Below are 24,625 nucleotides of genomic sequence, written 5' to 3'. Positions count from 1 at the left end.
ACATACTGGAAACCTAATTAGCTGTCTTGACAGTACTGTAGCGAAATACATCGTGTTCTGTGGTACAGGCTGCCACCCTCTGGATAAATTCTGAACTGCATTGTTGTTGATTTCCATCCCACTTAAAAATATTTTGGTAGCATATTCTTAGAAGACTTCAAGTCATTTCTAAAACTTTGTTACATTGTAAAGAATAATTTCAGGTAAACAGCTGAAAAGCTATTAAATATCGAAAAATATCTATAAATCGATTAGCTCTAATGCTGTCCAATCGCGACTTGTGTTTTTATGACGTACAATCAAGGTATGAAAAATGGCGGCCTTGTGTAGTGAGTTTGGCGATTTAGTTCAAATAAAAAAACAGCTGATCTCTGTGATATTGCTTTGTAAAGAAAGAGGACTTGTACATAGCGTGAAATGGTAAGAAGCTCTATTCCTGATGTTATGATCATTGTATTTATTTCAGTGAAGAATAGCTTCAGTTGGTGAACTCATAGTGGATAGCTTGCTAATGCTAACGATTAACTTGCAAGTTTTGTCAAATCTTGCCTATTTTTTTTTTCAAGCCGGTTCAGGCTCTTATTTTCTTAATACAGGTTCATATTGAAGTTGATAAAACATTACGTTAACTACGTCAGTGATATCACCGATGGTTGTGTGACATTTTTATTTTAGGGCTTCAGAGTTAGCATTTGCCTTGGACCCCCTTCCCAAGAATGAATTACCTCCATCGGCAACTTTTACTGAGGTTTGTGGCTAAAGATAATGTTTTCCTTGTTAGTGCATGAACATGTTGCTTATGTTTTTGAATTGGAGGCCATTTGAGTGATATGTATAATCGACGTTACCTCTCTGTCATCCTGGTTGTAGGAGGATGCTCAGGACCTGGATGCTCTTGGCCTGGCCAAGTCCTACTTTGACCTGAAAGAGTATGACCGTGCTGCCTACTTCCTTCGAGGCTGCTGCAGCCAGAAAGCATACTTCCTGTACATGTACTCTCGCTATCTGGTGAGATGGTGTTTCAGCAATCACAGCAACATCACCTCTAGAAATCTAGTTGTCTCAATGGGAATAGAGACAATACAATTGTCCTGAATACTTGCAACTCCTCAATGGGGGCCATCCAATGTAGCCTGTCATTTAAGGGATGTTGTCAAATTCTGACACTCATCTGTTTCCTTGGTTTCCAGTCTGGAGAAAAGAAGAAAGATGATGAGACTGTGGACAGCTTGGGTGAGGAGCTAAGCTGTCTTTGACACCAAAATCAAATGGTGTCTCAAGACAGAGTTCAATGCCTTGATTGGTTGTTTTTGCCTGCTGTGATTGGCTGCAGGGCCTCTGGAGAAAGGTCAGGTGCGTAATGAGGCTCTGCGGGAGCTGAGGGTGGAGCTGAGTAAGAAGCACAGTGCTGGAGAGCTGGACGGATTCACTCTGTACCTGTAAGCACCTCGCACTATCACACACACTCAAATCAAAATAAAATGTTATTTGTCACATGTGCTGACCTTACAGTGAAATGCTTACTTTACAAGCCCTTAACTAACAATGCTTTAAAAATTAAGTGTTAAGTAAAAGAAAATGAAAGTAAACAATAATTAAACAGCAGCAGTAAAATAACAAGGGAGGCTATATACGGGGGGTACCGATACAGAGTCCATGTGTGGGGGCACCGGTTAGTTGAGATAATATGCACATGTAGGTAGAGTTAAAGTGACTATGCATAGATTATAAACAGAGAGTAGCAGCAGAGTAAAAGAGGGGTCTGGTTAGACCTTTGATTAACTGTTCAGGAGTCTTATGGCTTGAGGTGTAGAAGCTGTTAAGAAGCCTTTTGGAGCTTGACTTGTCTTGTCGTGCCCTCTTCACAACTGTCTTAGTGTGTTTGGACCATGATAGTTTGTTGGTGATGTGAACACCAAGGAACTTGAAACTCTCAACCTGCTCCACTACAGCCCCGCCGATGAGCATGGGGGCGTGCTCGGTCCTCTTTTTCCTGTAGTCCACAATCATCTCCTTTGTCTTGATCACATTGAGGGAGGTTGTTGTCCTGGCACCACTACCAGGTCTCTGACGACCTCCCCCATATACGTGTACAGTGAGTCTTTAACCTCACAAACCTGCGTGTGTATGCAGTTATGGGGTGGTTTTGCGGAAGCTGGATCTACTGAAGGAGGCGGTAGATGTGTTTGTGGAGGCGACCCATGCCCTACCTCTACACTGGGGAGCGTGGCTGGAGCTCTGTAACCTCATCACCAACATTGACATGGTAATACTCACACACACAACTCACACAGATCATTTCTCCTCTGTACCCACTACAGTGGTTCCCAGATCTACTGGACTACATTACATGTCAATGAACTTATAGAATATTACAATGATATACTTGTGGCTCCTCTTGTCAGCTGAAGTCCCTGTCTCTGCCAGACTGCTGGATCAGAGACTTCTTCATAGCCCACATGTACACAGAGCTGCAGATGATCAAAGAGGCCCTGCAGAAATACCAGAGTCTGATTGAGTCCGGCTTCTCCAAGAGCACGTATATTGTCTCACAGATTGCTGTGGCCTACCACAACATCCGAGGTCTGTCAAGTCAATAAAGTAATATGAAGAAACATTCTGCTAGGTATTTTCTTTCCTCTATTCAGTTTCACACCTATGCTTTTCTTTGTCATAGATATTGACCAGGCTCTGGCTCTGTTCAATGAGTTGCGGGAGCAGGATCCCTTTCGCATTGAGAACATGGACACGTTCTCCAACCTGCTATACGTCCGTGTGAGACCCCACTTAATTGACTGTCTCCATCTCTGTCGGGCTCTGTCTTTATGAACATGTCTGACTGTCTGTTGTGTTTCCACAGAGCATGAAGCCAGAGCTCAGCTACCTGGCCCACAACCTGGTGGGGATAGACAAGTACAGGGTAGAAACCTGCTGTGTCATCGGTAAGTACTCTGCCACTACACAGCTAAACAGGACTGGAAAAAAAAAGCAGGACGGAAAACCACACCTCTTCTCAAGTCAATGCCGGACATAAACCCCCAGAACTCTTTACTATGTTCAGTAATCACAGACAGACCTTTCAAGACTTAAGAAGTACAACCAACTCTACCTACAAGTGATATGTTATGTTTCTAATGAGTGCATGCTGTCTGTGTGTGTAGGGAACTACTACAGCCTGCGGTCGCAGCATGAAAAGGCAGCCCTGTACTTCCAGAGGGCTCTGAAGCTGAACCCTACGCATCCAGGCCTACAGGTCAGGGGCCCCTGGACTCTGATGGGCCACGTCAGTCCACATGGAGATGAAGAACACCTCCAGGCTGCCATCCAGGCCTGCCATCCAGGTCAGACTGACACTATGGCCCACTGCCATCCAGGCCCGCTGCCCCAGGCCTACAGGTCAGACTGACACTCCACTATGGCCCGCTGCCATCCAGGCCTACAGGTCAGACTGACACTCCACTATGGCCCGCTGCCATCCAGGCCTACAGGTCAGACTGACACTCCACTATGGCCCGCTGCCCCAGGCCTACAGGTCAGACTGACACTCCACTATGGCCCGCTGCCATCCAGGCCTACAGGTCAGACTGACACTCCACTATGGCCCGCTGTCCCAGGCCTACAGGTCAGACTGACACTGACACTGGCCCTGGCCTACATGTCAGACTGACCCTCCACTATGGCCCACTGCCATCCTGGCCCACTGCCTATGGCCTACATGTCAGACTGACCCCCATGGCCCACTGCCATCCAGGCCTACATGTCAGACTGACTGTCCCAGGCCTACAGGTCAGACTGACCTCCACTATGGCCCACTGCCATGCAGGCCTACATGTCAGACTGACCCTCCACTATGGCCCGCTGTCCCAGGCCTACAGGTCAGACTGACACTCTCCACTATGGCCCACTGCCATCCAGGCCTACAGGTCAGACTGACACTCCACTATGGCCCGCTGTCCCAGGCCTACAGGTCAGACTGACACTCTCCCACTATGGCCCGCTGCTGTCCCAGGCCCCAGGCCTGGCCCGCTGCCCCATGTCAGACTGACACTCCACTGGCCCGCTGCCCCAGGCCTACAGGTCAGACTGACCCTCCACTATGGCCCGCTGTCCCAGGCCTACAGGTCAGACTGACACTCTACTATGGCCCACTGCCATGCAGGCCTACATGTCAGACTGACCCTCCACTATGGCATGGCTTAGAGCTGGGACAATAAACCCAAAAAATTATGGATACTGACCGACCCAGTGATTTATCGTGGACATTTTACTGATATCGATAGTAAAGATAAGTCGTTTTTACTTGAGAAATGTGAAGATTGCTAGGGCTATTTCAAACAATTTATAGCTACAACATTCAAAATAGTAGATGTTTTAAGGGAAATATAAAGAAATAACTGGTGCACACCACACTGGTATTCCTGACTCTATGGGTCTGAGAGAGTTGTGCTCCATGGTTCTCTATTTCTGTGTATGTTTTCTTTGTTGATCAGGCACGCTATAGAGGTGAACAAACGAGACTACCGTGCCTGGTATGGCCTGGGACAGACCTATGAGATCCTCAAGATGCCATTCTATTGTCTTTACTACTATCGAAAGGCCCACCAGCTCAGGTGTGTGTTTGAGTAAAAACCAAGGTAGAGGGATCTGTTGTCAGTGGGTGCTTGGTATCGTGTAGTAAAGTCTATTACCAAATCCTTACATACTGTAGTGTGAATGACGTGTCACCTGTGGCCCTCAGGCCCAATGACTCTCGTATGCTGGTTGCTTTGGGAGAGAGCTACGAGAAACTCTCACAGCACGTCGAGGCAAAGAAGGTTGGCAAACAGCAGCATTCTCTCTGCCATTGTTTTTAATTTTCCTGTAGATGTGAATGTAATATTTGAACCACTGCTGTGATCTGTCATGAAGTTCTATTCTTCCTTTTTGTCCAGTGTTACTGGAGGGCGTACTCTGTGGGGGACGTGGAGAGAATGGCTCTACTGAAACTGGCAAAGTATGGACATCAAAGCATGTATATGTGTGGTTCACTTAATACTGTGTTGAGACTTTTATATTCCCTAATACATATGTATGTTGACAGACTTCACGAGCAGCTTAATGAGTCTGACGATGCAGCCCAGTGTTACATCATCTACATCCAAGACATCTTCTTCTGTGGGGTGAGCAACGCAACGGTCCTCTGTGTGTGTAATATATACATACATACATACTTTTTGCCCCACTGTATTTAGCCACCAATTGTGCAAGTTCTCCCACTTAAAAAGATGAGAGTCCTATAATTTTCATCATAGGTACACTTCAACTATGACAGACAAATGAGGAAAAAAAATCCAGAAAATCACATTGTAGGATTTTTAATGAATTTATTTGCAAATTATGGTGGAAAATAAGTATTTGGTCAATAACAAAAGTTTCTCAATACTTTGTTATATACCATTTGTTGGCAATGACAGAGGTCTTCACAAGGTTTTCACACACTGTTGCTGGTATTTTGGCCCGTTCCTCCATGCAGATTTCCTCTAGAGCTGTTTTGGGGCTGTTGCTGGGCAACAGAGACTTTCAACTCCCTCCAAAGATTTTATATGGGGTTGAGATCTGGAGACTGGCTAGGCCACTCCAGGACCATGAAATGCTTCTTATGAAGCCACTCCTTCATTGCCCGGGTGGTGTGTTTGGGATCATTGTCATGCTGAAAGACCCAGCCACGTTTCATCTTCAATGCCCTTGCTGATGGAAGGAGGTTTTCACTCAAAATCTCACAATACATGGCCCCATTCATTCTTTCCTTTACACGGATCAGTCGTCCTGGTCCCTTTGCAGAAAAACAGCCCCAAAGCATGATGTTTCCACCCCCATGCTTCATAGTAGGTATGGTGTTCTTTGGATGCAACTCAGCATTCTTTGTCCTCCAAACACAACGAGTTGAGTTTACCAAAATGTTATATTTTGGTTTCATCTGACCATATGACATTCTCCCAATCTTCTTCTGGATCATCCAAATGCTCTCTAGCAAACTTCAGACGGGCCTGGACATGTACTGGCTTAAGCAGGGGGACACGTCTGGCACTGCAGGATTTGAGTCCCTGGCGGCGTAGTGTGTTACTGATGGTAGGCTTTGTTACTTTGGTCCCAGCTCTCTGCAGATCATTCACTAGGTCTCCCCGTGTGGTTCTGGGATTTTTGCTCACCGTTCTTGTGATCATTTTGACCCCACGGTGTGAGATCTTGCGTGGAGCCCCAGATCGAGGGAGATTATCAGTGGTCTTGTATGTCTTCCATTTCCTAATAATTGCTCCCACAGTTGATTTCTTCAAACCAAGCTGCTTACCTATTGCAGATTCAGTCTTCCTAGCCTGGTGCAGGTCTACAATTTTGTTTCTGGTGTCCTTTGACAGCTCTTTGGTCTTGCCCATAGTGGAGTTTGGAGTGTGACTGTTTGAGGTTGTGGACAGGTGTCTTTTATACTGATAACAAGTTCAAACAGGTGCCATTAATACAGGTAACGAGTGGAGGACAGAGGAGCCTCTTAAAGAAGAAGTTATAGGTCTGTGAGAGCCAGAAATCTTGCTTGTTTGTAGGTGACTAAATACTTATTTTCCACCATAACTTGCAAATAAATTCATTTAAAAATCGTTTAAAAAAAAATCTCATTTTGTCTGTCATAGTTGAAGTGTACCTATGATGAAAATTACAGACCTCTCTCATCTTTTTAAGTGGCAGAACTTGCACAATTGGTGGATGACTAAACACTTTTTTGCCCCACTTTATATATACTGTATGATATTTAAAAAAAATCAAACATGCATTACCAGTCAAAAGTTTGGACACAGCTACTCATTCAATGGTTTTTCTTTATTTTTATGATTTTCTACATTGTAGAATAATAGTGAAGACATAAACTAAGAAATAACACAGAAGGAATCAAGTAGTAACCAAAAAAGGGATAAAGAAATCAAAATATTTAATATTCTTCAAAGTAGCCTTGATGACAGCTTTGCACACTCTTGGCATTCTCTCAACCAGCTTCATGAGGAATGCTTTTCCAATAGTCTTGAAGGAGTTCCCACATATGCTGAGCACTTGTTGACTGCTTTTCTATAACTCTGCGGTCCAACTCATCCCAAACCATCTCAATTGTGTTGTGGTCGGGTGATTGGACACCAGGTCATCTGATGCAGCACTCCATCACTCTTCTTATTGGTCAAATAGTCCTTACACAGCCTGGAGTTGTGTTTTGGGTCATTGTCCTGTTGAAAAACTAATTATAGTCCCACTAAGCGCAAACCAGATGGGATGGTGTATTGCTGCAGAATACTATGGTAGCCATGCTGGTTAAGTGTGCCTTGAATTCTAAATAAATCACAGACAGTATCACCAGCAAAGCACCATCACACCTCCTCCTTCATGCTTCATGGTGGGAACCACCCATGCGGAGATCATCCGTTCACCTACTCTGCTTCTCACAAAAAAGTTTTTTCACCAAAAATCACAAATTTGGACTCATCAGACCAAAGGACAGATTGACACCAGTCTAATGTCCACTGCTTGTGTTTCTTGGCCCAAGCAAGTCTCTTCTTATTATTGGTGTCCTTTAGTAGTGGTTTCTTTGCAGCAAATCGACCATGAAGGCCTGATTCATGCAGTCTCCTATGAACAGTTGATGTTGAGATGTGTCTGTTACTTGAACTCTGTGAAGCATTTATTTGGGCTGCAATTTCTGAGGCTGGTAACTAATGAACTTGTCCTCTGCAGCAGAGGTAACGCTGGGTCTTCCTTTCCTGTGGCGGTCCTCATGAGAGCCAGATTCATCATAGCGCTTGATGGTTTTTGTGACTTTAAAAGTTCTTGAACTTTTCTGGATTGACTGACCTTCATGTCTTAATGATGGACCGTTTATCTTTGCTTATTTGAGCTGTTCTTGCCATAATTTGCACTTGGTCTTTTACCAAACACTTTTTGGGGTACTACATGATTCCATATGTGTAATTTTTAAAATTTTGATGTGTTCACTATTTTTCTACAATGCAGAAAATAGTAAAAATAAACCCTTGAATGAGTAGGTGTGTCCAAACTTTCGACTGGTACTGTGACATTTCATTTTTTATTTTTTTTTGCATTTTATTATTGATGAAAAAACGATTTAATCCATTTTAGAATAAGGCTGTAATGTAACAGAGGAAAAAGTCAAGGGGTCTGAATACTTTCCGAATGCACAGTTTAGAAATTAAAGGACTTTGTATTTAGTCACCCCGTTTTGAAGTTGTCATAAGTATTTGGACAAATTCACTTATAGTCTGTTCAGAAAGATATTTGGTCACATTCCTAGAATGCAATGGCTACATTGTATTAAACTAGTGGCTCTACAAGCTTGTTGGATGCATTTGCACTTTGTTTTGGATTATGTTGTGCCCACTAGAAATTAATGGTAAAAATGTATTGTCATTTTGGAGGAACTTTTATTGTAAATAAGAATAGAATGTTTTTGAACAAACTAGGATTGTGGATAATCATGAATGAATTGTGAATAATGATAGGTGAGAAAGTTAAAGACATATATCATACCCCCAAGAAAAACATCCCATTATTGGTTATGGTGAGAGGTTAGCATGTTTCAGGGGCATTATCTTTGCATCTGTAGCCAGGTTTGTGCGTGATGACGTAGTGTACATAAAAAGGACTTTTGAGGTTAAATTTTAATGTACCAAATAATTTACAACTCTGATGGTTTTGTCACAAAATGTTGTGTTTATATAGCCTACTCTGGTCTTGGCATGTTGCGCTCCAGCCAACAGCTCACAAAGTAGGGTAGGCTACCGACATGGTGAGATTTTAATGGGAAAAAAGAGTGAGATTATTTGTCAGACAGCAGCCAAGCATTGATCATCATGTCACCAGAATAAGACCCTCTATTTACTGAAAAGGAGCATCAAGCTCCTCGCGGTGCACTTTCACCACCCTGTGAAGTTTATAAGTCATTTCATCTGGAATCTAATAAACGTTGTGCTTTCCAGGGTCGTAGTGGGAGGATCACACTCCATATTACGTGACAGACACAAAGATCCCTCCTTGTCTAGTGTCTTTTAATTTTCCCGTCATTTTGCTGTTTCCATCAGGCCTGTCATGACTCTTTATCAGACAGAGATCACGCTCATAAAGGTTGGATGGAAACCTGCTCAGTAACTTTCTCACTCTTCATGATTATCTGTAATCATGGTAGCATCCACGTTGTAACAAAACATTTTATTTGAAGTGTTGAGAAACATATTTTATTCTTATTTAGAATAAAAGTTGCTCCAAAATGACACTCCATTATTTACCATTCATTTCTATTGGGCACATCAGTCTCAAAAACAAAGCGCAAATGAATCCAACACGTTTGTCGTCACAAGCTTAATGTAGTCATTGTGTGCTAGGAATATGGGACCTAATCTGAACTTCTGTCAGTTTTATTCACAATAGGTGAATTTGTCCAAATATTTATGCCTTCAAATAGGGCAACTAGATACATCAACTAGATACATATTTTACTGTTTAGAAATTTAAAGTACTTTGTATGAAAATACCCTCAAATAAAAGCCAACAGTGTACTGTCATTTTATCTCAAATCCAAAATGCTGGATTATTGAGCCAAATTGTAATGTGGGTTATTATATGCATAGGTATGTTTTTACCATTCAGTCTCTAGGACCAGTCCCGGCACAGCTGGGGGCATATTCATTACGCCGATTCTGTTGCATAAAGTTTATTCAAACAGAGACCTACCTGACTTTGTTCAATGGAAACTTGTTTTGCTCAGTGTGCTTCCGTTTTGGTTCAACTGTAAATGGTTTCCATAATGAATATGCGGCTGGAGTTAGTGAAAAGTTAGTGCATATGTGCCTACAGGAGCAGCTGGAGCATGCAGAGGTGAGCACGGCCCTGCGTTACCTTGGCCAGTACTACTTCAAGAACAAACTTTATGAAGAGGCTTCACTGTGTGCCCAACGCTGCTGTGACTACAATGATGTAAGCACGTCCTCCAGTTGAATGTTGTTCATGGGAAAAAGTGTCCATCTTATCAAAATATCTACATACACCACTGCTTGTCCGGTACTGTTGTCAGACCAGATGTATTTCTGGTGTCCCTCTACAGGCTCGTGAGGAAGGCAAGGCTCTACTCAGACAGATCTCCCAGGTCAGAGACCATATGGAGGCCTCTAACACCACCCCTGTTAGGAGGGTGTCTCCCCTCGATCTGTCCTCCTTCTCTCCCTGACACACCACCCTACTGGCTAGCTGAAGGCTCTGGGACAATCTGCCTTATCATGTTGGTTCCATATACAGTTATGGTGAATTAGTACTTGATGTCTACCTTATACATAATGTAAATATTTGTATGTTTACATGTCGGTGCAGCAGTTGCCACCCTGCTTTTGAATATGAAAGAATTCTGAACCACTGAGTCATTAAATCAATGGAAACTGCATGCTAATGTTACTTGGAATAAATTCATAAAAAATGTACAAGATTTTATTATAAATTTTACTGTTGCACCAAAGTATATTGAAAGACTGGACAAACATTGAAAGCAAAACCTTTACATTAGAGAATGCAATGTAAATAATGTCTAATAGTAACAACTCTTAAAGCACTTTAGCAGGAAGGAATATGTGCATCAGTCCTCATTCAACCAGAATCTTGTAGCATTGTGTTTAATACTCCGGTATACCAGAGTCCACTACAAAAACAACTTTTGCATTCCTAAGGAAGACAGCTTAGCGGTGCAGGTACTGTAGTAACACTTGAAATAAAAAGTCATTTAAAAGCAATTGCAAAATAGTACAGATTTACAATTGGTTTGCATAGCTGTAGAGGATAAAGTCAGCACTTGGTAACCCTGTACCTGCCAGAGGGGCCGGGACTTGGGGGAGGGGACTGTTGGCGGGAGCGAAGGATCCGTGAGTAGGGTGTGGTTTGAGGTTCACGGGGGCGTCCCTGTTGTCCGTTTCGTGACGGGGTGTGTTGTGGGAAAAGGGAGCGGAAGAAGTGTCGTTTCTCTGGGGGCTGGTTCTCAGCGTTGCCTGCTGCCCCACAGCCCCTCTTCTGACAGGAGCCGGGAGTAGCAGAGGCCGAGCCACATGGGGGCATCTGACCCATCTGGGCCAGGGTCTCCGCCTTCCTCCTCAGGTCAGCCTTGACCAGCAGCAGGCCGTTCTGTAGCTCTACCAGAGTCTGGTCCTGAGGGAGAGGGGTGGACAGGGTGAGGGGTGGACAGGGTGAGGGGTGGAGAGGAGTGGACAGGGGGCCTACAAAGTCTACGTGCTTTTTCAAAGTGACAGAAACACCAACTAGTAGCAGCCCTCCCCTGCCTAGGATCACTAAGAACAAAGTGTTCCCCTCCCTTGCCTAAGAATGAAGTCCTATTCAATTCTATAGAGGTGTACCTGTTTGGCCAGTGTGTGGTCTGCAGTGGTGAGCGCATGGCGCAGCCTCTCCCCACCAGTGTTACGGCAGCATGCCCTCTCTCCAGACTGCAGGTTCAGACCCAGCCTCTGCAGGTCCAGACGCAACTGACGCAGGTTCTGCAGCAGAGGCACAAACATGTTAAAATCCCAGCAATGGTTATCGTGTTTAATACAAAAGGTATGGGGGTAATGTGAGAGGAGACAACGCCCCTGGCTGGAGTACCGACCCTCTGGCCCTCCCCCAGCTTGCGGTCGGCAGCGTTGGTCAGGGCGTCGGAGTGCTCTGGTGGTGTGAGCTGCCCCTGGACACGCCTCAGTTCTGGAAGAGAGTTACTGTTATAAAGACCCATGTCATTTGCCAATCAATCATCTAGACTTCCCTCGTTCCCACACTCCCGATTGTCCTGGTCCTCCCTCTCCTGTTACCTTGTGTTTTCTCCAGCAGCTCGGCACGACACTGGTCCAGCTCAGCCCTCACTCTGCTCAGCTCTCCTGTGGTTGTGGAGGCCAGGCGCTGGGAGCGACGGGGCGTGGGGCCCTCAGCCTCTCCTCCCAGGGCTAGGGGTGGGAAGAGGGGGAGTGGAGCTGGCTCTGCTAGGGACACACCTCCCTTTTTCTCCAGGGCTGCAGTCAGTGCCTCAATCTGTTCATCACGCTCCTAGGATGGGAGGGAAGGTGGAAAGGAATCAACCATCTGTAGTATAGAAAACTATTCTAAACCCACTGAAAAAGACTAACTTAATCGACAGACTGCCCTATCCCGCACCTCTATTTCCTGGTTGTAGTATCTCTTGAGGCTTTTCTGCAGGTTGTTGATCTTGTCCTCAAACCTCTCCTCCATCAGAGCCTTCTCTGTCTCCAGGGTCTGGCTGAAGTCCTTCTCCATGCCAGAGATGACCTCCATCATCTCAGAGAACACCTGCTCTCTGACAGTGGCCTCCAGCACCTCTTTCTCTTCCCGCTGCCTCTGCACCTCCCTCTTCAGTACCTCAATGGCCCGCAGCAGAGCCTGAACACAGCACAGACCCAGTCAGTCACCGAGGTCCAACACACACAAGTTGACATTTCATTCAGTGGGACATACATCTGAATCAAACATGGTGATGTCCCCATCTTCGTCGCTGTCCTCGTCTTCCTCAATCAGAGTGCTGTCATTGGTGTGAGACCGGGGCTCCCGCAGCAGGGACAGGATGTAGGCCACTCGGGTTTTAGTGGACGGCCCATGGACCAGCTGAGAGAGGAGATGGACGACAGAGGTCACAACCACTGAATATTTCTCTGAAACCAAGGCTGTATTATTAACTGCAAGGTGAGAGCTGTTTGTACCTGTGTGGCGATGGCAGAGAACTTGAGGGCCTGTAGGGTCTCGTCGTAGGTGGAGGCACAGGGGTTGATGTTGACCACCATGCTGGAGCGCCCGCGGCCGCAGAAGAAGCCCTGGAGAACCCGTGTCAGTTTACTGTCTCTGAACGGCACCACCTGAGGGGGTCGCGACCTGTAGGGACAGGAGAACGTGTCATCTGGACAGTACAATGCTGGGATGCATTTCATTTACCAGCATGTGATGAATTCCTCTTGTTTTAGATGTGTGTGTGTGTGGCCTACTTGTTGGTCTGGTTGTGCCTCAGAGCAGCGATACAGCGGCCCAGGGTGTGGAGGGAGGTGTTGATATTGTTGGCCTCCTTTATCCTCTCCTCGTTGCGCTGGTCCTTACAACGCTCTGAGCCAGCCAGGTCACAGACAGACAGCCTAGTGGGACAGAATCACTATCATACTAATGCTAGGTCACAGACAGCCTAGTGGGACAGAATCACTACTACCACCACCACCAACAACAACGTCAGATCAGAACACTCAGGATAAGACCGTGAGTTGGAGAATGAGAAGCCTGGATGGGACATACTCGCTGACGCGTGTGGCCCGGCCCTGGTTCGCCTCTGGGTGGACGTGCAGGATCCGGGTGGAGAAGATGCTGTGGCTGCGGCTGGAGTTGTGGTTGAGGTGAGTGCTGGCAAAGCTCTGGTTCCTCCGGCCAGCCCTGAGCACTCTCCAAGCCTCCTCTGCACTGCGGACCTGCACCCAGGTGAGATCTGCACAACACAAAAACACCAAAGGTCAGTAATGTGAATAAACTACAATGAAAAACATTAAGACTATCTACAAGCATGTTTTCTTAGTGAATGCTTGTTACCCTTGACGTAAGGGTTCCCCTGCTTGTCATCACTCAGCCGCAGGATGGCCCTCTTCTTAGGCTGCAGGCAGGGCGGAGCCTCAAGCAGGTCGTACAGGAACTCATTGTAGATCTCATAGAAGGACACCCACACAGAGAACTGAACCCCCTCCTCCAGCTCCTCCCCTCCGCTGTGAGACAGGCTGTCTGGCTCCAGACAAACACTGTCAGAGTCTGCTGGGAGACAAGGGCATGTTGAGCAGTGACCACGCAACCTCCAGGATTATACTCTACATCCTACCAATGCCTATATAATAAAGCAGTGGTGTAAATGCTGTATAGGTATAACTCTAGACTTGGCTTCAGGGCCCACCAGGCGCCAGAGAGCAGAGTCATGTTACAGTCTGAATGCCCTCACCCTCTAGCTGGGTGGCGATGTGGCTGGTTATGGAGTGTCCACCGATGCCGCTGTCCCAGGTACTAGTGCCGCCTCGCATCCGAGAAGTCATGTCATCCTCCTGTGATAGAGAAGACACAGGAACGTGGCATCATGTGACTTAGTTGACAAACGAGTCGAGTGATTTGTGCTCCTGTTTCCCTTACCTCTTTGAGTAGAGCGTCTCTGCGGATCTCCTCAGCCCGGACCTCACCAGCATCCAGCTGGCGTACCTCCTGGTGGAGGACAGGCTTGAGGTCCATGGCCCCGTAGAGACGGCCCTGCAACCTCCTGAACAAAGACACCAAGGCCCGGGGCAGGAGGCCCGCCTCACGACCCACTCCTACAGGGGAAAGGTCGCGTCAGTACTTTGTGGTACCTATCTCCACTGTATATTTAACAAACAGCTAAACCAAGATAGTGGAAATGTCTAGCTTTCTGTAGTTACTTGGTGACAACCAATACCATCTCACCCTGAATGGTGTAGGTCTTGCCAGAGTTGGTGACACCATATGTGTAGAGGAGCCGACTCTCTCCACGAAGCACGTCTCTCACCATCTCCTTCATGGTGCTCTCGAAGAAGTCCTGCTGTTTGGTCTCCGGACCAAAGATCTAGAGGTACATATGAAAAGACATCTGTGATCTGTATATATTATAATGTAGTACGTGTCATAGTAGTCTTCTCTCAGGTCTTGTGTGAAGGTGAAACTGTTTACCTGTGAGAAGCTGAACTTGTGCAGGCTCTGGGCGACTCCCCTCTCTGCACTCTTCATGTTCTGGGAGTCTTTGGGGGCTTTGAGCATCAGGCTCTCTTCGTTTTGCACGCACACACAGCCCTGAAATGAGAAGAGGGGAAATAACACCCATCTCACAAGTACTTCAAAGTTGACATGGAGAATAGGATGGGGCGATAATATAATGGAATTTAGAGTGCAGATTGTACCTGTTCCTCTCCCCTTTCCTTCTCTCCCTCAGTCAGTGGGCGGATACGCAGAAACACCTTCACTTTGTCAGTGTTCCCCTCACCACCGCTGCCTTGTCGGATCACCCCAGGCTTTGCCAATGCTTTCTGAATATTGGAAAGAAAGAAAGTGGTGACAGTACAGTTCTGTGATGAACAGCATTGTTGAACATTTTCGTACTATAGGCCTATCACTGATCTCCCTTGTGTAAATCCGCCACATACTTAAAGTTCCAATGGAAATCGGTGTTTTGGCGCAAAATGTTTATGAATGAACAAATGACAAGCAAAAAGTGTCATACAGGATTGATGGGTCAGTTAGAGGGAGTAGTCCCTAAGCCAACAGCTTGTGTAACATCTGACCAGAATAAAGCATTCACGTTTCTGTGAAATAAAGCACTTGTGAAAAGCACTTGTGACTTTAGAAAGGCAGGGCAGGATGGACATAGGTCAGTAACAGTTTGGGTCTAGAGGGGGGGATGACCGCAGCAGCTTTCCAATCTTTAGGGATCTCGGACGAAACGAAAGAGGTTTAACAGACTGGTAATAGGGGTTGCAACAATGGCGGCGGATAATATTAGAAATAGAGGGTCCAGATTGCCTCGCCCAGCTGATTTGTACGGGTCCGAGTTTTGTAGCTCTCTAAGAACATCTGCGATCTGGGTGAAGGAGAAGCTGGGGAGGCTCTGGAAAGTACCCCAACCCCGGCTGTTGGCCGGGTAGCCAGGAGGACAGCATAGCCAGCCTAGAGAAATGCTTATTGACATTTTCGATCATCATGGATTTATCGGTGGTGACTAGCCTCAGTGCAGTGGGCAGCTGGGAGGAGGTGCTCTTGTTCTCCATGGACTTGAGTGTTCCAAAACATTTTGGAGTTAGAGCTATAGGATGCACATTTCTGTTTTAAAAGGCTAACCATTGCTTTCCTGACTTCCCTGAACAGTTGCATATTGTGGGGACTATTCGATGCTATTGCAGTCCGCAACAGGATGTTTTTGTGCTGGTCAAGGGCAGTCAGGTCTGGAGTGAACCAGGGGCTATATCTGTTCTTAGTTCTACATTTTTGAAAGGGGCATGCTTATCTAAGATGGTGAGGAAATGACTTTTAAAGAACAACCAGGCATCCTCGACTGACGGGATGAGGTCAATATCCTTCCAGGATACCTGGGCCAGGTCGATTAGAAAGGCCTGCTCGCAGAAGTGTATTAGGGAGCGTTTGACTGCGGACCCATTACGGATGCAGGCAATGAGGCAGTGATCGCTGAGATCCTTATTGAAAACAGCAGAGGTATATTTGGAGGGCAAGTTGGTCAGGATAATATCCATTAGGGTGCCCATGTTTACGGATTTAGGGTTGTACCTGGTGGGTTCCTTGATAATGTGTGTGTGATTGAGGGCATCTAGTTTAGATTGTAGGACTGCTGGGGTGTTAAGCATATCCCAGTTTAAGTCACCTAACAGAACGAACTCCGACAATAGATGGGTGGCAATCAATTCATATATGGTGTCTGGACACAGCTGGGAGCTGAGGGGGGGGTCAATAACAGGCGGCGACTTATTTCTGGAGAGATACATTTTTCAAATTAGAAGCTCGAACTGTTTGGGCATAGACCTGAAAAGTATGACAGAACTTTGCAAGCACTCTCTGCAGTAGATTGCAACTCCTCCCCCTTTGGCAGTTCTATCTTGACGGAAAATGTTATAGTTGGGTATGGAAATCTCAGAATTTTTGGTGGCCTTCCTAAGCCAGGATCCAGACACGGCAAGGACAGCAGGGTTGGCGGAGTGTGCTAAAGCAGTGAGTAAAACGGGTATAGTGGAGGTAAGCCCAGGCACTGAGTGATAGAGGTTGCATCTCTGGACACACTGGTTATACTGGGTGTGGTCATTGCATGTGTGGGAGGTGGGACAAAGGAGGTATCTAAGGCATGTATAGTGGTACTAGGGGCTCCGCAGTAAACTAAAAACAATGATAATTATCATATTAATATTATATTCACTGATAAACAAGTACTGGTAGGCCTGTAATAAAGGAACCTTAAATATGTGTCTTGAGTGCAGAGTGTTACGGGTTCTGTCAGAGCTAAGGCCTCACCTCTCTGATGGATGGCCGAGGTTCTAGTCCAGGGGAGATGATGGAGATCTCAGGCACTTCGTTCAGTCGTTGTCCTACCAGGCCGCCGATGTCAGCAGCCGTGGATTCAAACACAGCCATGCCCCCCTCCTCCTCGTCAGACAGGACTCCACACGGAGATGCCATAGACAACGCCATAACCTTCTGGGTGACTGAATTGAGATTCTGGGATCACAGAGCTGTCAAGAGTGAGTGAAATCTACATCAACACGTTTTCCAGGTTTACTAAAATAACTTTCATATGTAGAAAAGGGAGGAAGGGCAGCGCTGCTAAGGTACACAGTAGTAGGTTTTGGTAGACAGAAAGAGCTCTTTGGTAAAATATTGGTCATTAAAAAGAAATGACTAAATGGCAGTAATGATTGCATACATTGTAAGCATTTTTTCGTACTAGTCCCCCACGGGAATCTAACCCACAACCCTGGCGCGTTATGCTCTACTAACTGAGTGACATAGTCCCGTGTATCTTGTTACATGTAGGCAAGGGAACCTTGGAGGACTCGAGGGGCTAAAAGTCAAGTTTGCTGGTCTGCAAAAGACCGGTGTTTATTCTAGAGGGTTAACTAACTCAGTTTGGTTTTCAGATCTAAAAGTGGTTTAAAGTCCAAAGTCCCACCTCACGTATTAGATTCAGAAACTTCCATACCTCAAATTAAATTATGCCGTTACTGATATTTTTAGACATCTGAACACATTAGCTACAGGGCTGCTGCTGCAGTGTTGAAAACGTGGCCAAAACTTTTGAACCAACATAAAGCAATCCATTGGCTGGCTTGGTGATTGGCAGGTACACGCAAAGACTGACTGCTTTGTTTAGCTAAACTGACCCGGTAACTAACAGTTACCTAGCCAATAGTTTTTGAATTAAAATGTGTTGAATGTAATTTGCAAAAGAAAATGCATTTGAAATGCGCTTTTCATTGTACAATAATAATCTCAAATGCACTAACGTTACCTAGCAAGCGCTGATTAACGTTAGCAAAAACAAGATAACTGGCTAACGTTCGCCATTTATCTAGCAAAGGTATTTCGCTTCAGGTAACGTTAGTTTCATCAAGTGAATGCTCTAATTCTAAAGTAAATCAAATTACCTCGTCAGTCGCGGTGAGTTATCTTCGTAAATGCAACCCCCCCAAAAACGACCCTTTTAAACAGAACAACTTGCTCTATCGAGCCATGAAATGCTACCTGACGATGCCCCTTGTTTTGTGCATAGACACTTCCCTCAAGACATCCACTGAATCAACCAATTCAAACATCGCGCTTCACGTGCACAACCAATCACAGGATAAAGGTTACATAGACGCTGCACAGACATTGACCAATAGGAAGCGCGTAGCTACAGACAAATTACTAGATGAATGCGAATTTAGAAAGTGTTTATTTGATCATTTTAATGTTTTAGCTAGTTACGTGTGTGTTATTTTATATCTACAAATGTTCTAATACTGTTATCTAGCAAAATGCCATTGCATGGACCCTAGCCCTGGATTAAACATTATCCGGTTCCAGTCCAGGATGAGGTTTACATTTTGTTTAGTCAAAAATTATAGAACTAATCTGTTATCTATAGTTTAGTCTGTTCGGGGTCCGGGAAACTAGCCCTATACATCTATGGGGGGGAACTGCTGACAAACCAGTGACTGTAATTACAGAGCAAGCATACTGTGAGTACAGGGATGGGATTATCCCATTTCTGCCACAAGAGTAGCGATTCAGGTTTGAGCAGAAAACTTGAACCAGACAGGCAGCATCCCTGTTGGCAAAGAATAAGCACACTGCCGTAAATGTCCTGACTCCCGACCTCTTAGAATACTTGTTTTGTTTTTTGTAATAGGGCGTTCCATTGAGACCAGGTTTCTTTAGCAAGGCAGCCCTGCATTTTACAATTACACAACAAATAGCACAGGGAATACACCTGAAAATAATAATACAAAGAGAATAGAGAAAAATGAAGCACACTCATGAAAAACAATCACATTTCTCAGCAAACTGGTTTTCAACATACAGGGAGCAATTAAAATAAGTCCAAATGGTGTTTCATCAATACAAGATAGTTTTTTGTGTAAAGTTACAAAACAGTTGGAGGATGCGGGCATCGATCCCGCTACCTCTCGCATGCTAAGCGAGCGCTCTACCATTTGAGCTAATCCCCCGATATGTCAGTGTCAGACTTCCGGACAATTTAACCGTGTAGTTATTTGACTCGTCGCTCTGTGGTGCTGTACCTATAATGCAAAGAAAACATGAAATAGCTCAGACAATGTACATATAATTATAGTTCTACACAGCGGCAGCCACAGTGAGTCTACGCAAAATAAATATTTTCTCTTTTTTTAAAATCTGAATGATCTAACTTGGTTTACTGTAGACCTAGTGGGTGGGTGGAGTGAGTACAGTATCTGCTGTATAACAAGAAGATGGCGAGCGGGGTTGGAAGTGAGTAAATGAGCCTGTTGTCAAATTATATAATTTTTAATGCATGGCAACCAGATGTTCATGAGTCGTTTGCACTATAGTCTTGTGGATGATGTTACGTTACACGGCATTGCAAATCGGTGAATTCTTAATAGCCTACCCATGCTGGCATGAGCTTTGAATGAATGGCTCACTCTTTCCTTCTCGCTAGACAACGTTAGCTGACCAGTTAGCAGAAGCTCGCTAGCTAGCTATTCCACAATATTGCTAGTAGGTGCTTGTGCGGAAGTTCATCCTTCCGTATGTCTGAGTAGAAAGGTGTTGAGATGAGTGCTTCGTGACTTTTGAAACATTCGTAGGGCATTTTGTAACAGCTCTCAAGATGGTAGCTAGCTTTAGGAAGCGCAACATTTATTTTCACCCCTCCTCCATACATGGCTTTGCTTGGTATTCAGTGTGGCCTAACCGCCTCAGCTATTTATCTGAAAGTTTATTTCATAATAGTTGTACCTAGTTGACAACAATGGGTTTTGTTTTGCAGGATCCTGGGACATCCTGACCTGTAAAATAGGATGTGATGACCAGAAATTGTATTTTTTGAACATTACATGTCCTGTACTGACTCTGTCCATACCCGTACTTCCCCTCCACTACTTATCTGCAGAACACAAGTTGCTCTCCATGGGGGCAAAGGAGCCATGGTCGGTGAGGGAGAAGCTGTGCTTGGCTACCTCTGTCATGAAGAGCGGGGACCAGAACTGGTAAAGCAGCACACGTTTAGGCCTACATCATGTTACTGTACCTATGTTTTTGGACAGACCAGTTGAATGTTAGCCAGCCACCAACTTTCACTGAGTAAAGACTTCCAGTAATGGAAACATGCATTATTCCATCTGTTACAGAATTGATCATGTGAGAAAAGATTTTGGAATAGAATTGGTCAGTTGAATAGGAATTGTGATTATGCAATAATAGGATATATATCCATACCCACAGGGTGTCTGTCAGTCGAGCCATCAAACCATTTGCAGAGTCAGGACGACCCCCTGATTGGTTCTCACAAAAGGTAGGATATGCTCCAATAAATGAACACCATGAACGATCAAGAACCTGATGATAGCATCTGAAAAAGATTTGCATTTGGTGCCCATGATGAATCAGTAACCGTATGGACAGGGGTTGATTGTGTGAGAGAGGTGGCATGGGTCCTTTGCATTAACTCTACTTTCCCTAGCACTGTTTGTTTGCCATCAGTGTTCTCTTCCACTGCCCTGGCCTGTCAATAAACTGAGTACATACAGTGGGGCAAAAACGTATTTAGTCAGCCACCAATTGTGCAAGTTCTCAGACTTAAAAAGATGAGAGAGGCCTGTAATTTTCATCATAGGTACACTTCAACTATGACGACAAATCCAGAAAATCACATTGCAGGATTTTTAATGAATTTATTTGCAAATTATGGTGGAAAATAAGTATTTGGTCAATAACAAAAGTTTATCTCAATACTTTGTTATATACCCTTTGTTGGCAATGACATAGGTCAAACGTCTTTACAAGGTTTTCACACACTGTTGCTGGTATTTTGGCCCATTCCTCCATGCAGATTTCCTCTAGAGCAGTGATGTTTTGGGGCTGTTGCTGGGCAACACAGATTTTCAACTCCCTCCAAAGATTTTCTATGGGGTTGAGATCTGGAGACTGGCTAGGCCACTCCAGGACCTTAAAATGCTTCTTACGAAGCCACTCCTTCGTTGCCCGGGCGGTGTGTTTGGGATCATTGTCATGCTGAAAGACCCAGCCACGTTTCATCTTCAATGCCATTGCTGATGGAAGGAGGTTTTCACTCAAAATCTCACGATACATGGCCCCATTCATTCTTTCCTTTACACGGATCAGTCGTCCTGGTCCCTTTGCAGAAAAACAGCCCCAAAGCATAATGTTTCCACCCCATGCTTCACAGTAGGTATGGTGTTCTTTGGATGCAACTCAGCATTCTTTGTCCTCCAAACACGATGAGTTGAGTTTTTACCAAAAAGTTATATTTTGGTTTGATCTGACCATATGACATTCTCCCAATCTTCTTCTGGATCATCCAAATGCTCTCTAGCAAACTTCAGATGGGCCTGGACATGTACTGGCTTAAGCAGGGGGACATGTCTGGCACTGCAGGATTTGAGTCCCTGGCGGCGTAGTGTTTTACTGATGGTACTTTGTTACTTTGGTCCCAGCTCTCTGCAGGTCATTCACTAGGTCCCCCCTCCCCCCCGTGTGCTTCTGGGATTTTTGCTCAACGTTCTTGTGATCATTTTGACCCCACGGGGTGAGATCTTGCGTGGAGTCCCAGATCGAGGGAGATTATCAGTCTTCAGTCTTCCCAGCCTGGTGCAGGTCTACAATTTTGTTTCTGGTGTCCTTTGACAGCTCTTTGGTCTTGCCCATAGTGGAGTTTGGAGTGTGACTGTTTGAGGTTGTGGACAGGTGTCTTTTATACTGATAACAAGTTCAACCAGGTGCCATTAATACAGGTAATGAGTGGAGGACAGAGGAGCCTCTTAAAGAAGAAGTTACAGGTCTGTGAGAGCCAGAAATCTTGCTTGTTTGTAGGTGACGAAATACTTATTTTCCACCATAATTTGCAAATAAATTCATTAAAAATCCTACATTGTGATTTTCTGGAATTTTGTTTCTCATTTTGTCTGTCATAGTTGAAGTGTACCTATGATGAGAATTACAGGCCTCTCTCGTATTTTTAAGTGGGAGAACTTGCACAATTGGTGGCTGACTAAATACTTTTTATTTATATGCAGCCTGTTGAAATAAAGGAAATAATTGGCTTATCTTCTCTCTTCCTATCTCTCTTTTTCTTCTAGCATTGTGCCTCCCAGTATTCAGAGCTCCTGGAGACAACAGAGACCCCAAAGTGAGCACAGCAGTCACTGTTATTTTCTGTCTTTTTCTGTGTGTGGCTGGATTTGTGATGGTTCTGCTGTTGCATTTCCTATGATCAGAGGGGGGTTGGAGAACATAGGTAGTATGTTCATGTGAAGGGGGAGGCATTGGATTATGGATAACATGATCTTGTCTGGGTGACTTATGTTTATGGCACGGTATCTCTCCCCAGACGGAAACGTGGTGAGAAAGGTGAGGTGGTGGAGACGGTGGAGGATGTGATCGTCCGCAGGCTCACGGCAGAAAGGATTGATGAACTGAAGAGACTGATCAAAGACACACAGGAGAAGCACAGGTACACAGATTGTGGCAGGTAGGTAGCCTAGTGGTTAGAGCGTTGGGCTGGATCGAATCCCCGAGCTGACAAGGTAAAAAACTGTCGTTCTGCCCCCGAGCAAGGCAGTTAATCCACTGTTCCCCGGGCACCAAAGACGTGGATGTCGAATTAAGGCAGCGGAAAACACGTCAGTTGAATACATTGTTGGACAACGGACTAGGTATCCCACTTTCCCCGTGTGCAATCTCTGATAGAGGGACAATCTATTCAAGAGACTATAATGGCCTTCAGTAGATTTTTTTTCTGCTACTTGATTGACCCAACTCTGATGTCAGTTGTTGACCTGCTGCATTCACAGGAAGCTGAAGACCGAGGCAGAGCTGATCCAAGCCGGGCACCTGGACTCCAAGCTCGAGGATCTATGGGGAGAGATTGTGCAGTATGACCCTTTTATCTGTCAGCCTCTGTTACTATTTCTTTATCTATTTACATTACAGGAGGCTGCTGAGACGAAGGATGGCTCATAATAATGGCTGGAATGGAGTGGTTGGAATGGTATCAACCACACGGAAACAAGGTGTTTGATACCATTCCATGAATTCCGTTCCAGCCATTACTATGAGCCTGTCCTCCTCAATTAAGGTGCCACTAGCCACCTGTGATTTACATGTATATTTGTATTTTTCTGAGAAACTTGACTTTCTGTGCTTGTCAGGAAGAAGAAACAGGAACAGGACGAGGCAGACGTGAAAAGGAAGGTCACAGACACAGCCTATCTAGGTAACAGATAACCCACTTCATGCACACCACCAGCTGCTTTTGCCTGTAGCTTTTCTTAATCTACTCAGTAAATATAACTGTATTTTCTGCTATTGCTCCATGGGCACCCCTTTGTATATGTCTCACTCCAAACGTTGTAAAACACAATATACCAGATAGTATACAGGTTGATGAAGATGTAGTTATGTTTCTTCAATGATTCAATAAACCCACAGGGGATGTTGAAATAAAAAAACATCATGCCAAGGGGTTTGGATGAGGAGCTCTATCAGAAAGTATATCGAAGGCTGAGATAGATGTGTACACAGCCACAAAGGTGGTCAAAGTGAATAGTAGATCAATTGTAGTGTGATTGGTCAAACTAAGAACAGTCTCACCCCGCCGCCCCACCCCCCTTCCAGCCAGACAGGCGGTGAAGAACACCCCTAAAAGAGTGCCCAGTGTGACCGTGCGCTCTCCCCTGGGGTGCGGCTCGCCAAGCCTCGAGTTCTGCCAAGGGGACACACCCCAGAGCACACCCGAGGACCCCAGCACCTCAGTGACTGTGAGTCCCTGTCAGCTACAGGGGAACGGGGCAGGGGCAGGGGCAGGTAGAGAGATGATTGGAGTTCAGTAGAAACATTCTTGATTTGATATCAATTAGATGTGGTGGAACGTGCTACACAGAATGCCTTTCCCTCGGCCTGCCTGCCTCTCCTTTGCATGTTATTCTCCCCCTGTTCCCTTTTCCCAACTTCATTTTCTCCCCTCCTCTCTGTAGGCACCAGGAGTAGCAGGGTTCATGCCCCTGACTGAGGCCTGTGGGCTGGGTGGTGCAGAGTCAGGCCTGGGCCCTCTTCTGGATGAATCCCCACAAAAGAAGCTCTTGGGCCAGAAAGCCACGCCGCCACCATCCCCTCTCCTCTCAGAGCTACTGAAGAAAGGCAGTCTCCTACCCACAAGCCCCAGACTGGTATGTCTGAGAGGAAATAGTATTCCATAGAGATTGTTCACTTTCATAAAATGTAACTACCCAGAGCCATTTGAACATCTCAGACACACCGTCAGATGAATCCT

General features: G+C 45.3%; 3 protein-coding genes and 1 non-coding gene across 9 annotated transcripts in view; 2 read left to right on the top strand and 2 right to left on the bottom strand.

The window, feature by feature from the left end:
- Nucleotides 1-273: 273 nt before the first annotated feature.
- On the top strand, nt 274-10,505 carry LOC135544168 (cell division cycle protein 23 homolog). The gene is given in 18 exon segments (XM_064971595.1): nt 274-420; nt 676-748; nt 871-1,008; nt 1,191-1,233; nt 1,334-1,439; nt 2,134-2,266; nt 2,406-2,583; nt 2,678-2,775; nt 2,861-2,942; nt 3,162-3,286; nt 3,288-3,312; nt 3,421-3,442; nt 4,491-4,610; nt 4,739-4,814; nt 4,932-4,993; nt 5,081-5,159; nt 9,886-10,005; nt 10,133-10,505. Coding segments are annotated over 18 exon segments (1,710 nt in total). The 5' UTR covers nt 274-313; the 3' UTR covers nt 10,256-10,505.
- On the bottom strand, nt 10,496-18,369 carry kif20a (kinesin family member 20A). Of its 3 annotated transcripts, none has more exons than XM_064971592.1 (17): nt 18,237-18,369; nt 17,107-17,324; nt 14,994-15,119; nt 14,767-14,886; nt 14,524-14,662; nt 14,218-14,393; nt 14,033-14,132; nt 13,636-13,848; nt 13,348-13,534; nt 13,050-13,193; nt 12,771-12,939; nt 12,529-12,675; nt 12,211-12,453; nt 11,871-12,102; nt 11,672-11,763; nt 11,424-11,561; nt 10,496-11,217 (listed from the first exon to the last, which is right to left on the bottom strand). In XM_064971592.1, exons 2-17 carry the CDS (start codon nt 17,281-17,283, stop codon nt 10,861-10,863), a joined length of 2,760 nt encoding a protein of 919 aa, XP_064827664.1. In that variant the 5' UTR covers nt 17,284-17,324; nt 18,237-18,369; the 3' UTR covers nt 10,496-10,860. The 3 variants fall into 3 exon arrangements, with proteins under 3 accessions (XP_064827664.1, XP_064827665.1, XP_064827666.1); XM_064971593.1 differs by having other exon boundaries at nt 17,107-17,310; XM_064971594.1 differs by having other exon boundaries at nt 17,107-17,297.
- Nucleotides 18,370-19,228: 859 nt separating this feature from the next.
- trnaa-agc (transfer RNA alanine (anticodon AGC)) lies at nt 19,229-19,301 on the bottom strand. Its single transcript has one exon. It is a non-coding gene; the product is annotated as a tRNA-Ala (tRNA).
- A 23-nt stretch (nt 19,302-19,324) lies between these two features.
- The window catches only part of brd8a (bromodomain containing 8a), a 48,151-nt gene continuing 42,850 nt past the window's right edge, over nt 19,325-24,625 (top strand). For 3 of the 4 annotated variants that reach the window (XM_064971589.1, XM_064971588.1, XM_064971587.1), the window contains exons 1-9: nt 19,325-19,584; nt 20,228-20,324; nt 20,560-20,629; nt 22,434-22,483; nt 22,685-22,807; nt 23,148-23,228; nt 23,505-23,569; nt 23,971-24,113; nt 24,330-24,521. In XM_064971589.1, the coding sequence (XP_064827661.1) occupies nt 19,566-19,584; nt 20,228-20,324; nt 20,560-20,629; nt 22,434-22,483; nt 22,685-22,807; nt 23,148-23,228; nt 23,505-23,569; nt 23,971-24,113; nt 24,330-24,521 (840 nt within the window). In that variant the 5' untranslated portion in view covers nt 19,325-19,565. Of the gene's footprint in view, nt 19,585-20,227; nt 20,325-20,559; nt 20,630-22,433; nt 22,484-22,684; nt 22,808-23,147; nt 23,229-23,504; nt 23,570-23,970; nt 24,114-24,329; nt 24,522-24,625 lie in introns of those variants that run through there. The other variant, XM_064971591.1, reaches the window with a different exon arrangement.

The sequence above is a fragment of the Oncorhynchus masou genome, chromosome 8 (assembly GCF_036934945.1).
Source record: "Oncorhynchus masou masou isolate Uvic2021 chromosome 8, UVic_Omas_1.1, whole genome shotgun sequence".
NCBI classification, from domain to species: Eukaryota; Metazoa; Chordata; class Actinopteri; order Salmoniformes; family Salmonidae; genus Oncorhynchus; species Oncorhynchus masou.
Note: the sequence above shows the minus strand (reverse complement) of the source record. Positions and strands in the feature narration are given on the sequence as shown.

What these genes read in the sequence shown, in the direction of transcription:
- kif20a (XM_064971592.1), bottom strand. Translation starts at nt 17,283, where the DNA reads ATGGCGTTGTCTATGGCATCTCCGTGTGGAGTCCTGTCTGACGAGGAG. An exon ending in CGGGCCACACGCGTCAGCGA is followed by an intron (nt 13,194 to 13,347) that starts GTATGTCCCATC and finishes CTGTCCCACTAG; the next exon opens with GCTGTCTGTCTGTGACCTGG. An exon ending in AGGCACAACCAGACCAACAA is followed by an intron (nt 12,940 to 13,049) that starts GTAGGCCACACA and finishes CTGTCCCTACAG; the next exon opens with GTCGCGACCCCCTCAGGTGG.